Below are 14339 nucleotides of genomic sequence, written 5' to 3' on the forward strand. Positions count from 1 at the left end.
GTGCACAGTTTACTGGCAGGGCTGCTCCCAGTGCAGTAGCAGCCGCCTGGGTGCTGCTGGGCTCCCCTCACCTCCTGTGGTGGCTCCTCCTCCTTCCCATGCTGTGTTGTTCCAGGCGGGAAGGAAGCTTTATCCAGGCAGCTCCTGCACTTGCACATGGAGCTCCAGCTCCTGCTCCTGGCTGCCTTCCACCCACTGGAAGGCAGCTAGGAGCTGGATCCAGAGCCCCATGTAGTGGGATAAGAGCCTCCCGGCTGGAGCTCCCCCCCTCCACCCATAGTGATGTAGCAGGAGGAATTTAGAGTCCCTGGGTGCCTATATACTCCAGGTTAATCAAGTCTATTGGAGTGTGTTAATTAGCATGCTCCAGCAACCTCGGCATCACGTGTATTCAGCGTCCCCACACTTCAAAATGGTGGCGGGGTGCTTTAACAAGCTTTTAGGTAAAGTGCCCCGCCTCCATTTTGAAGCATGGGAATACATGAGATGCTGCAGGCGCTTTTATTAGAGTGGCTTCTGAGAGCCACTGTAATTAAATGCCCCCTCCACTCCCAGAGCACATGTAAAGATGCCTCCTGTGCTTTAAGCAGTAAACTGAATAGTGCTTCTTGTGTCAAGATTCATAGGATTTGATTTTTTTGGTGCATTCTATGTCCATCTGTCACTCATTGGATATTTTGTCTCTGAAGAAAAACATCTTAAACTTTGTAGCAGATCATTCTCAAGTTACTAGTCTATGTTTCTAAAATCATTTAGAATTTTTCAGTATTGTAACTAGTTCTGCTAATCACAGTACCTTTTCTTGTTCTGTACTGTATTTTTAATAGGGCTTTGAAGAACTGAACCCTTCAGCTTTATATATTCGGCCTAGTCTGGAGCAGAATGCTGGATCAGCAGGGCAAGACTTTCACTCACAGCAGCAGAAATGTATTAGTACAGTCCATGGGACAGCAAATCCAGAGATAGGTGAGAGTGAATCACATGACCAGGTAAGAGGCTTTTTGCTATTCTGTATCCATGATGAGGTTAAAAAAACAGCTTTGGGTTGTGAGAGTCCACTGGATGTATATACTTTTGTTTTTAGCTCCTTGCAGTACAATATCAGACAAAAAATGTGCAGATGGGGGACAAATATGTATTCTAGAGCAACGGTTTTCAATCTTTTTTCATTTGTGGATCCCTAAAAAATTTCAAATGGAGCTGCAGACCTCTTTGGAAATCTTGACTGGAGGTGCAGACCCCTTTGAATTGTAAGTGTGGGTATTCACATACTTTTGATTGACCATAGTCATCTTTTGTGAACCTCTTAGGCATAGTCTGCAGACCCCCAGGGGTCCACAGACCACAGGTTGGAAACCACTGTTCTAGAAAATAAGCATCTGGACTTCTCATCTTCTTCTCTGCTCATCTAATCCTGTCAGCTAGTCTGATCCTGTCAGTTACTTCATATGCCTTCATTTCTTAAGTATAAAGAGGCTTCTTTGCCTGGTGATTTTGTTTCTGTTCTCGTTGATGAACTCAAATTTTACTTCACTCATGAGATTATCTTAAAAGTTATCTTAAAATTAACTTTAATTTCAAAATCTTCCCTTCCCTTCCATATCTCCAATCTTCCCTTCCATATCACTTTTATTTGGTTTAATCTTCCTCTGCTTTTATTGGGGGGGTTGGGATGGGCACAGCATTTCATTGCATTTTTGGCTATGTGGCATCAGCTATTAAAGAGATGCCATAACCACCTACTGCCAACTCTAGAATTTGCTATTAAGAGTTTGACTTGATCATTCAAAATTTAATTAAAAATTATTGAAAGTAAAGTAATTCTGGGTGTGGCAAGGCATTGGTTTTATGCAACTGCTTCACTCAGAAATATTTTGTTATAATAGTACCTAGTTCTGACAGTGCTTTTCACCAGTTGATCTCATGGTACTATACCACGGAAGGAATTATAGTCTGTATCTTGCTTATGGGGAAATGTGTAAAAGTGGGGCATTGCGGTGTCACCCAGTAGTAACAGAACTGGGAATAGAACTTGTTTCTTGAGTCTAATGCTCCATCCATGAATGAAGAAATGTTAATAAAGATACATTATTTGCTCCTCTGTTATACTGAATTACCAGTGCTTCTGCGGCACAGTGTCATGAGGCACCAGTTCTCAGGTAATATCTCATCCTGTCATGTTGCTTTTCTATGCTTTTCTTACTTTCCTATGTTCCATGATATGATTAGTACAAGAGAGACTTTTCTGTTATGGTTTCAGAGATTATTAAAACGAGGGTAAATCTAAGCTTCATGTTTAGTAATTTTTAGCTTTGCCCAGTTTTCTCTCTTTAGCAGACTGGGTTTTTGTATCAGAGAAACTTGAGATGAACTGTCAACCTTGGGTATTAGTATCCTCCCAGCACTGAAAGCGTGTCATATGGGCTGTAAGCTTCATATAATCATTTCAGTTTACAAATGTGAGAGATGTTTAGGGCTGACTTTGGGAGTAAGGCAGTGGCTCAAAGATCGGGGTTCACTTCCTGGTTTTGCAACAAACCAACTGTGACCATGGGTAAATCATTTAACCTCTATGGACTATATTCCCTATCAATAAAATGAGAGAACAATCCTTTCTTTGGCTTTTGGAATGTTTATTCAGAGTGGGTGGGGCTTTGTCTCTTGCTGCATTTGTATGAACTGCCGATGCAATCGGACCTCATCTTAATTACAACCTTTATATGCTACTTTAATAGCAAATAATGGTGCTGCACCCTTGAGGATAATGGTTTTTGTCAGCATATGAAACTTTACAGCTAATTTCTTTTTTTCATCTAAATTCCTACATGTATTATGCAGGATTGTTCTTTATAACTTTTGCTTATGTCATTTGAGATGCTGTATGTTATGGGTAGGGGCCCACTGAAATCGTGATTTCATGATTTTTGTGGAAACTGATTTCAGGCAGTCTCTGCAGGGGGAAAAAAAAGCTAGGGCTCTGTGAAAAAGCCTGGGCCCTGCAAAAAAGCATGAAATCACTTGAGCGAGGGGGAAAAAACCAAAATGAAAATTGCAAGAACAGAAAAGGGTAGGCAGCCCTTGTGTCCTGAAAAATGGGGCGGGAGGGGGGAAGGGAGCAAACCAGAGGCCGAGTCCCTGACATGTTCAGGGGCCAGCTAGGGAAGCTGAGAGGGGTTTAAAGTGCTCACAAGCATGCTGCTGCAGCATGCTGCTAACCAAAGAGGATTCTTCAACATGGCCACTGGGATGAAATCCTCTAAGATTGCCAAATATGTTTTGGTGCTGGACCTTACAAGACAATATCCTGCTGGGAGCTTGCATGTAGATGGAGGCAGACTCTTCTGCAATGTAACTTTGGATGTGTCCAGGAGACACACATAGATTGGCACTAGGGGCCATAGGCAGAGGGAGAAAATATTTGGGGGAGCTGAGTGCATGCACTCCCCCTGCAGGTAAGTCTGTCATGGGGAAGGGCAGATGGAGGCCCCCGCGGTGATGGAGGGAGTGGGGCAGGGGCTGGGGTGAATGGGGCCCCAGGGCTGGGGCAGGTGGTGGGACCTAGGACCCTGGGTGTCTTGTCCAAGGGCATTGAGGGGGGCTCCTGCTGCTGAACACACCCTGGTGGAGGCCCCGGGGCGCATGTGACCCCCAGATCTGTGTGTGGGGTGGAGGCAGGCTGCCACTGGGTCTGGGTTCAGCACCCCCCATGTGGCAGACATGTAATGTCACGCTGCTCTTGGGGCAGCAGCAGCATGATGCCATGTTGCTTCATGCAGGGCGTAGAGCCCAGCCCGCAGCGGCAGGCCGCCTCTACCCCGCACACAAATCCAGGGGGCACATGTCCCCCGGGCCTCTGCCAGGTGTACACAGCAACGAGAACTCCCTGACACCCCTGGACAAACCTCCTGGGCTCCCAGTGTCCCACCACCCACCCTGGCCCTGGGGCTGAATTCACCCCAGTCCCTGCCTCTGCCCCACTCCCTCCCTCACCACAGGGGCCTCGATCTGCACCCCCACACCCTGTCCCCACGACAGATTTACCTGCTGTGCTGGGCAGTAGTGGTGTGCGAAACGGGCCATATTCAATTCGGATTCGGCCCAAATCGGGGACATTGATTCGATCTGTTGATTTGGGGGCCCCCCGCAGTGTGCTTCCCTGTGGACCTGAAAGTGGACCAGAAGAGCTTCTGGTCCACTTCCAGGTCTGCTGCTAAGCACGCTGGGGAGCCCCCCATGCTCCTGTGGGACGCTTCATCCACCCTAGCATCTCAGCATTCATGAGCCACCTATTACCTTGAGGTATGCAGAAAAAAAATTTAAAACTGTGTCTATGTCTGAATCATTGGATCTCTCCGAATTGATTTGGAGGATTCTGATTTGATTCGGAGAGATTAAAGGGTCTCCCGATTCAATTCGGATTCAGAGATTCGGCCGCCAAATCTCTGCTGAATCAAATCAGGGACTGAAGCTTCGCACAGTCCTACTGGGCAGTGCTCTGCACGCTGCCAGGCTGCTGCAGGCTCTGACTCTGTGTCTGTGCATGCCCCTCCCCACAGCTGCAGCCGCCCAGAGCCCATGCCCGGGCTGCCCTGCAGCTCTAGCCACTGCCACCACTGCCCTGTGTTCAGAGGGGCTAAGCTGTGTTAGCCTCGGCCTTCTGCCACCTAGGCTAGGGGCACTGTTACACATGCTCGAGGGGTGGGGGGTGGCCCTTTTAATTAGAATAGCTTCGAGAGCCACTCTAATTAAAGTGTTGCAGTGTCTTGTGTATCAGTGTCCCCCCACTTAAAAATGACGGCGGGGTACTTAAATGAAAGCTTGTTCAATGAGTTTTAGCTCAAGTGCCTCCGCTGCCATTTTTAAGTGTGGGGACTCTGATACATGAGATGAGGGAGACTGCTGGACTGCACTGTTTATCATGGTCCAGCAGACTCGATTTAATCAAGTCTGGTCCGACGCGCTATAATTACTGCACATTGGAGCAGTCTCTGCACTCGTATGCAGGCACCCTTGGAGTCCAAGGCACACATGAAGAGGAGGGTGTTGCAGAGGCTGAAGGTTAGAGAAAGAAGCAAGGGACCCTGCCCTCCCTCTTGAAAAGGACCACAGAAAGCAGCTTGGCAAGGGAAGAGGTGGCATTTTCTCTTGTGGAGGCTTTCCTGGCGCTGAACATTCTGCTGGAGAAATAGATCACCTGCAGTTAAGGGGCTACCTGAACCAAAATGTGCCAAATGGCAGTTTTCCATGTATGAACAAGCTTTGCCAAGGCTGTCTCCCTGCAGTGGTTGTTTTGCACATACAGTCCATGAAAGATGCCTTGTCAGAGTATCATTCCTTCTCCATTGTGGCTGATGAAGCCACTGACATTCAAGATAAGTGCATGCTGCACATTTTATTTGCACTGGGGAGCTGGACTGACTGTGATCTGCCTGTGTTGTAAACAGAGCCAGTCCATCTCATGTCTGTCAGTTTTTTTCCTACCATGTCCCAAGCCATTGTGAAGATAATTGTCAGCTATGGCATAGACTAGTGGTCACCAACCAGTGGATCTCGATCCACCAGTAGATATTGGAGCCTCTTGGAGTCAATCCAAGGCTGGGGTGGGGAGCTGGGTGCCTGTGTGCATGCACATGCACACCCCAACCCAGCAGGTCAGTCTGTGGGGGAGGGAAGGAGCGGGGGCTAGATTGAGGCCCCTGCAGTGAGGGACAGTGCCACAGAGGCAGGAGCAGGGGTAAATTGAGTGGGGCCATGACCGGGTGGGACTTACTTGCTGGGGAGGTATGCCCTCAAATAATTTTTTCTCCCTCTGCCTTGATCTGCACCCCTCTTCCCTCCCCATAGACTTACCTGTTGGGTGGGGGAGGGAGTGGGGGGAGAGAGGGGGAGTGGCCGCGGTGCACAGATCTTGGGTTGCTTTTAAATGCCAAAGGTGATCTCTTACTTAATGTTGGAGGCCACTGGCATAGTCTTTAACAAGATCTCTGCATTCCTGTCTGACAGTGCCATGTACATGCGCAAGGCTTTCTTCAATGTGCTTCAAGGAATGCTGCCTCATGCTGTTCGTGTCACCTACAGTGCGCACAATGTGTCCTTAGTAAGTGACATCTGGTGCACACAGTTCCCCAAATAGCTTGGTGTCTTCTTTCAAAAAAGACTTCAAGCACTGTCCAGGTCATAAGGTCCAGTACAGGGAGTTCGTTGCCAGTCAGAGTGGGGATTCACATGGCATTGTACCGCTGCCAGCAGAGCCTGTGCTCACACAGTGAAATTTATGGTTCAGTGTGGTCCGTTATCACACCAAGCATTTGCAGCGCTACTAGCAGCTTGTGAGTGAGGAGCTGGAAATCATACCCAGTAAGCACTGCCTGCTGAAGCTTCATGATCTCTTAGGGTGAGGTGACATTCAAAATTAAGTGATGTTTGTGGCTGACAGTACCACCCAGATCATGGAACTCCTGAGGTGGTTTGAAGACTGGTGGGTTATGATCCTCTCTGCACACAACAAACCGATGGACTTGATAAGTTGAGTCAAAGACAAGGCATCACAAGAACTGTCAAGCTGTCTGCACCCGCCTGGCCTCATATAGGCGCTGTCTAGCAACTTTAGAGTGCACACCAGGTGCTGGCCACAGGGTGTGTCCCTGGGACCTAGATGTTGGGTCGCATTCACCCCTGAGGGAGGCCCCGACACTCACCAGCATCTGCGGCCCGCTGCCGACACGACCTGTGTGCAGCCTGGAGAGCAGTCTTGCCTTCTGGCTCTGGCGTTGCTGCTCTCCCCTCCATTTCCTTGCCGCTGGCTTTTAAATCAGCCAGGTGGCGATTTTTGATAATGTCATCCACTGGCGCCACTCCCAGCCAGCAATAAAAGTGGCTCATGAACCGTGTGGGTGGTTCCTCTCAGCACGGATCTGTTTTTCCTGAAAATAATAAGTATGCCCCATTTTCAGGGCTTTTCATTTCCTTTTTCGAGTGGGTCAACCCTGCCTCGGGTCCCGCTGCAGGAGGGTTCTCCAGAGCCTCCGCTTGTGTCCCCCTGGGACACTGTCCTTGTGAAAACCAGCTCAGAGGGGACCTGTTCCAGGTAATAGCTGTGAAGCTGAACCAATACTACAGATATGACCTGTCACTGCCACCATGGCTCAGACAACCAGCTCTCCTCTTCCTCAGTGCTGTTTGCATTTTGGACCCCAACCAGGTGCCTTTGCTGCATTTTGACCCTCAGCTACTGCAAGCAATCCTGGAATGGGGGAGGGGAAAGAGCCTGACAATGAATGTGCTGCTTATGTGAACTCTGTCAGAGAGTGCCAAATGCCTGTGCCTGTGTTCTGGGACTCTGTCTGTGACCCGTTTCCACATCTTTACACCCTGGCAAAGCGCTGCCTCATCGTTCCAGTGAACTCAATGGACTCTGACTGTGCCATCTCAGTGTATGGGTAAAGTGTTCACCCTACAGAGATGGAGGTCAGGGGATTAAGCCTGCGGAAGCCATTAATTGATGCGTTATTAAGCAAGTGACAGTTTTGGGGGTCATCTGACAATCTGGAGGGAGGGTTGGGACTACCAGGGCCCCTCAGCCAATTAGAGGCATGGGGGGGTGCTGTGTTCAGCCCACAAAAATGGCAGTCCACTGTCCAGTCTGTGGTCTACCTACAAAATCTGCTGGCAGTCATCTCAAGTTCAGTAGACCCCTAGTTATGAGTTAGTTCTTGATATACCAAGTACAGCTCTTTGCATGGGTTTTATATATCACTTACAAAAAATATAAAAGAGCTTTACAATTGGGGTAAAAAAGAATATGTACACAGAAAGCTGAAATCAAGCTGTTGTGTCTTTCTAGGGATCTCAGGGTGACCAGAAGGAAACAGAGTTGTTACAGTCTGTAGCAAAGGTACCAAAAGATGCCTCCTTATTCAATACTCCCCATTCGTGATTGAAAAGTTTATATTAACATTTATGTAGAAAGGTATTACAAAAGAAACAGTAGTGCCAGTGATGTATTTCAGACTTCTGGGCCATGTTGAATTATTGTTAGTGGAAAAAGAATAACTTTTTATTAAAAATAGGTTATATTTGGTTAAGAAATCTATCATTCATATGTATGCCTTTGAGGCTGAAAAATCCTTGCTGTTCATGTTCATGAAATGCTGCCAGTTATGGATCATCTGATTAACATTATTTAAATTCATCTTAATGCAGTGGTAGGTAAAAATGCATTAGTAAACCAGTAACTCTAGAAAGGAAACATTAGAACCAGAGGTGGGGGAGTGGGAGGGGGAAGAGAGACCAGTTAATTTGGAATTCATTCAGATTTTTATCATGAACATAGTATGGTGGTAGTTGTTTTCACTTGCAGAGCTATGTGTAAAACAAAGCCATGAAGATAATATATTTTTCTGGCCTCATCTGGGAGAGTAGATGTTGTAATGAGAAGTTGGGAAGGAGAAAAGATGGTGAAAACAAATGGATGGTTGAGTACAGCTTATTGATTTATTTTTTTTAAATAGCAAATAAATATGAACTCATTAGGATACATTGTATTTAAATGAAAGCAAAAGTAATTAGAGAAGCAGAATGTCCCAAGAGATCAGATTCTGTATATAAGTGCTTTAAATCTGATGGCATAAAAGAGAAATCTCTGCAATGTGAAAGTTATCAAATATCTCATGCCTGTTGAAACTTCCTATTTTTATATTGATTGGTGCTACAGCACTGTTACTGGTGTTCAATATGTAAAAAGGCCTCAAATGTAGATGTGCAGTATTTTTTGGTCCGTTTCAGTAATTATCACAAGCTTACTGAACCTTTTCTGTGGACTAAATAAAAGGGGACTACAGTTCCTTAGAAAACATGAATATGGATATAGACAAGGATAAAATAATTCCCCTCTGCCCTTTATTAATTTGCTTCCATGTTCTTCACAGAATAGAAGTATATATAGAATATCAAGTTCAGATAGCTGTTTTCTTCTTCAGAGTTTTGTTTCTTTTGAAAAATTTTCCAGGATGTTGGTAATTTTCCTCTGGAGTTGCCTTACCTGGAGCCAGTCACTGTGTGTACGGACATCTGGGACGAGAACTGGTTGCCTCTGCAAACCCTGAAGAAGCAGACTAACGTGGGCCCTGATACAGTGGATACTGTGGTATCTTCTAGCCAGATTTCCAGAAATGGAGAACAGGATCAGATCCAGGAAAGCAAAGAGCTGCTTACACAGGTTACTTTGTAGGTTTTTGGGGAGGGAGGGAGGTGGAAAAATGCATGATGGTGACACTTTCTCAATGGGTTCTAAAAATACTGTGCTTGAAGTACAGTTTCCTGCATTTGCTGATTCCATGGAGAAACTGGGAAGAACCCTAAAGGTATTTAGTAGTAAGTGTTTCTCCATAAACTGGTTAGATGAATGACAAAGGCTGTGTAAATAATTTAAGTTAGTGACGGCTAATTTGGGCGCACTGGGGATCAGCAGAAAATTATCATGCTGTAAATTCCCTGGGGTTTTGTTCAGTCTAATTTCAAAGGCCTCATCACTTCTCTAAAGAGGTTATTCTGCAATCTATTACATCTCACTAATGAGAAGATTTTTCTTTAGTCAATTTATTCACATTATGCTTACCTTACCTATGCACTCATTTGAAATATCCCATATGCTTCCTTTTCCTTGTTGGTGCATCCAGTTGTTGGTGACAATTTTAATTATAAAGCAGTTCAGAATATTTTACCTAAAAAAAATTAGGTGTGCCGATACATTGGTCCTATATTGGATCGGCACTGATATAAAGAAAATTGAATGTATTGGAAATCGGCCTGATGTGGCTGATAATTTGGCCTATTAAGTACACGTGCACAGCATGTAGGCAGCAAGGAGTGCAGCCTGGCAGCTTGGAGAGCTGCGTGCAGTTGTTAAGTCTGGTGTGGCGAGGGGGGGAAGGTGAGGGGACAGATCAAGGCCCCTGCAGTGAGGGAGGAGTGGGGCTGGGCGACGCGCTGTCCAGCTGGGACGGAGTGTAGGGTGGCTCTCGCTTTGGCGTGTACCCCGGGAGGGCACGGGGGGGGGGGGGGGGTGAGGGGTGGCCTGTGCTCCCAGATTGGTGTGGGGCGTGGGCGGCAGCTGCAGGATGGGGCCGGGACTGCCAGGCTCTTCCCGGCACTTGGAGGGGGGGGAGGGTTTGAGCTGGGCTGCGCTCGGGGTGGGTGACAGTGGTGCTGGGAGGAGGGCTACAGGGAATTTTGGGGCCCTGCAGCCCCGTAACTCCCTCCCAGTGCCACTGCCACCCCAAGCACAGCCTGGTGCAGCTGCAGCCTACCCCACCTGCGTCCTGTGCAGATCCAGAGCATTTGCCGCCCGCCCACCTGCCCCATGCTCTCCTGGGGTGCACGCAGTGATGGGAGTTGCCCTCCCCCCACACCTCCTGGACGAGCTGCAATTCCATCCCACACCTGCCCTGGCTGGGCAGTGTTTACCCCAGCCCCTGTCCCAGCCTCATTCCCTCCCTCACCATAGGGGCCTTGATCTGCTCCCCCTTCCCCTCCCCTCCCCTCCCCTTTCCTTCCTTCCCCTTCTACCACAACAGACTTACCAGCTGCACGCAGCTCTCCATGCTGTATCGGAAATCAGATTAGTATCGGCCAGTACACCTCAGAAATTGGCTATCGGTATCAGCCCCCACAATCTATTGGTGCACCCCTAAAAAAAAAAAAAATTGTTAATCTAAGAAATGAAATATTTCTTGTTTTCTATATGAGTGACTTGTGCCTATATGACTTATTTTCATGGATACATTTTAAGGAAAGTAATTCCATTTTTGTTGAAAAGAATTAACAGATACTTTTCTTGGTTTTCCTGGGAGCAGAAGGACTGAACAAACATGTGTTTTACTAGACTAGGACAATTTTATGCCTGTGTCTGTGAAACTCCAGAGTTGAGACCACGGCTAGTTTCCAGTTCAGAAGCCTAATTTATTTTCAGTGCCCCAACCAACATCCCCCACAAAAGAAATTTTCTGGGCCCCCTCTCATCCTGAGCATGTGAAAGGTTTTTTAAAAAATCAGTAGAAGAGTTTTATGGTATTCTCAGTTTTCTCTCTTTCACTCCTGAAAAAGTGGCGATGTGGGTAAGCCTGGATGAGAGGGTGGGTAGGAACTACCTTAGGGCACTGAGATGAAAAAGTATCTTGGGACTGGAGAGAATAGGGATAGGCAGATCTGGAGCGGGCAAAGTGAAGGCATTCTATTAATATAGAAACAAAAAGCTTAATATTATGTTACAAATACACGTGTAAGATTTTAAGGGAGTTTTTCGCAAGAACAAGTCTCCCTCTCCCTTTCCCTTTTATTCCTCTTCACTATCAGTGACCCTCTTTCTCCTCCCTCTCACTCCCCAACATCTTACCTATGTACTGTTGCCCCAGGCTTCCTTTTACCAGAGACCCCCAAGTATTGACATGGCCCCTTGTCCAATTTGGTATCAAGTGAACTTTATTAGTTAAACCCTAGGCTTTATTACAAGCTTATTATCCTTGTAATACAACCTGGCAAGCAGTTCCTTCAGGTGTTGGACCTTTGGTCCAACAGCGACCTTTGGTGGTACCAGCCTCACATCCTCTGCTGGGTGTGTGGGATGTTAGTTTCTAGATTCCTTGTTACTCAAAGCAATAATTCCAAGGTTGCTTCTGTCTCCCCAGAGTGGCAACACAGAGCACACGCTGTCTCTTTGTTTGTCCACTACTGTCTCATCTCAAACTGTCCAATCCTCAAATTTCTTACCTCATCTTTTTAGATAAGGTACTCCAATCCTATTCCGTTTTTGGTTTCCTTTCCTTTTAGGGAAACTACTGTACCTGGTTAGCCCATCATACCAATCATAGCTCTCACCTTTCCCAGTGCCTTATAAGGCACTCTGTACAATTTAATTCCTTAGTTCTGGGAAAGTCTAAAGTTATGCTAAGAACCTGAGCATAACTCAGTTTGCCCGTTACATGTACAGTTTTCCTAAAGCATGTCCCATACACATCTTGCACCCACCTGCTGAAGTTTGCAGGAGATGATGGCTCACTTCCACCCTCTAAGATCTGAGAAGTGGCAGCTTTCCAGAACCTGATTTTAACTTTCTGTGCTTGGTTATACATTTTTGTTTGATATTTAGACAAGGGAGGGGTTTAGGTTCCTTGTTAAGGAACCTAACAGTTGTGCCCCTTCAGTGATGTGCTGTGCCTTAAAGCTAACCTGGGTGTAGACATATAGTCTTAATTTAGCTGGCATGGCTACCAGAAGTAGTGAAGCTGCAGCAGCCTAGACATCAGCCTAGACTATACAAACCTGCCTGAGGATCCTGGGCAATTATTAGGATCGCTAGTCCATGTTGAAGTCTGTGCCACTGTATCTTCACTGTTGCTGTCTATCCTACCTCAATTAACATTAGTGTTGATATGCTTGCCTGTGCTATAATCACAGTTCTGGTGTCAGGGTATAGATGTAGCCTTAGTTGCAGTTTCTCTTCCTTCCACACAAACTATATGGGGACTCTTCTTGGCTTATGTGCCCTCTTAAAAATGGCACTTTTCTGCCTGTGAAGAGACATTGGATAATATGTTGTCACTTTTAGATCGTGTAAATACCACAGTAGTTAAAAAATCGGAATCCTCAGTGCAGAAAACTGGAAAAAATCCTGGAACCCATTGCAGGGTTGAAGGTAAATGCCTGCTGTCTGGCTTATTGTGCTGGGATGTTTTCGTTTTTATATTTATTTCAGTATTCCTAAAACCATATTTTATGGTTTTTAGGCTCTGTAAAATCTTGGTTTTTGTTAAACTGAAATACTTGGCCAAATTAGACACAACAATATTAACGTCCAACTGCAGACCTATCTAGGTTCTTATTTTGGTGCTTGTCATCATTGAATACCTCTGAAGTTCAGTCTGTTATACATGAGCACATCCACGCAGCAAAATAAAGACGGAAGCATAGCACAAGCTAGCGTATCTCCACTAGCTAAATCTAAATTGCCTTGAGTACTAATACTAGATTTTAACCAGTATGGGCTTTAACGTGTGCTAACAGCCAGCAAACTTAACCAAGACCCCTGGTGAGTTTGTATGCTAGTTATCAGTTTGCATTAAAGCCAGCGCTATCATGTTTTCACAGCTGTTGTTACCCTTGCTACTTAGAGTATGCTTGGTTGTGCTACACCCACACCTTCAATTTGCAGTGCAGGCATAATTCAAAGTAGAGAGAGACAGAATGTTAATGATTTACCCTAATCCAGGATGTTTGTGTTGGACTTTCCTCTTGCTGATGCTTTGGTATGGTTAGCAGTCTTTGCTAAAAGAAGGTTCAGTCTGGGATCTTGTAAGTCAGGGATAAGTGGTTGCAGATAAGAATGGGTGCATTGGCAGAACTCTGTAGGGAAGTGTATGCATTAGATTGCCAGTCAATAATGGTGATTCCATTACCATAACAAAGGGTGAGTAAGCAAGGGAAACCCCCCAAAAGTAATTTTGTTGTACCTGCAGGTATGTGTCCAGACTCAGCAGTTCAGTATTAATGTGTTGATTGCATCTGGTTGTGAAGAATGCTTGTCAGTATCCAGAGAACTAGTCTGTTTGTCAGTGATGCCCTTGCATGAGTTCTGTGATTAGCTCTGTTGCAGATGGCTACCCTGACAAGTCTGCTTCATGCAGTGTCACACCATGGGCCTGATCTTGCATTGTAGGATTATAGTAAGGTAGGGCTGAAAGGGATCTCACGTGGTCATTTAGTACATCCCCCTGCTCAAGGCAGAATCATCCCTGACTAAACCATCCTTGTCAAGTGTCCATTTAACATGGTCTTGAAAACTTCCGTGGTTGGAGATGCCACAATGTCTTTAGGTAACTTATTCCAAATGGGGTCATGGAAATGAATTTAACAGTTGATTGCTAGAGAGGGAGAATTCTCTATATTAACAACCGGTGTCTGTGGCTCAGGGGGTAGAAGCCCTTAAATTGCAGTGTGATCTTCCATCTTACTGCTGAATGAATTTGAGGCGTGAGGCTAGGAGTCATAACTGTTGTCACCCACAGTCCCTGAATTCGAGGATGGTCTTTACCACAGCTCATTAATGGGTCTTGAGATGACTTAAGAGTCTAGTTCTTGAGAGACAGATCCATCTGCAGAAGTTGCAGAACTTTCTGCAGGGGAGAGTAGGCTTCAGGCTGGGTTTCCTCTCCTTATCCTTCCTCTGCTCTCTTCTCTGCTTTGAGGGGAAGATGCTTTACCTTGAAACAAGCTGTCATTTGCTTGAGATTTCAGCACCATTGAAGTCAGTCAGCAGCTAGCTTCTCCCAAGTGTTGATGTTGGC

At 46.0% G+C, this 14339-nt stretch overlaps 1 protein-coding gene across 3 annotated transcripts in view; it reads left to right on the forward strand.

Moving 5' to 3' along the window:
* Nucleotides 1-14339, forward strand: part of TDRD5 (tudor domain containing 5) — a 44641-nt gene that overhangs the window by 23096 nt on the left and 7206 nt on the right. For 2 of the 3 annotated variants that reach the window (XM_059728363.1, XM_059728362.1), the window contains exons 13-15: nt 828-989; nt 7844-7894; nt 9008-9217. In XM_059728363.1, the coding sequence (XP_059584346.1) occupies nt 828-989; nt 7844-7894; nt 9008-9217 (423 nt within the window). The remainder of the gene's footprint in view (nt 1-827; nt 990-7843; nt 7895-9007; nt 9218-14339) is intronic. The other variant, XM_019500226.2, reaches the window with a different exon arrangement.

This window comes from Alligator mississippiensis, chromosome 5, assembly GCF_030867095.1.
Source record: "Alligator mississippiensis isolate rAllMis1 chromosome 5, rAllMis1, whole genome shotgun sequence".
In the NCBI taxonomy this organism is placed as follows: Eukaryota; Metazoa; Chordata; order Crocodylia; family Alligatoridae; genus Alligator; species Alligator mississippiensis.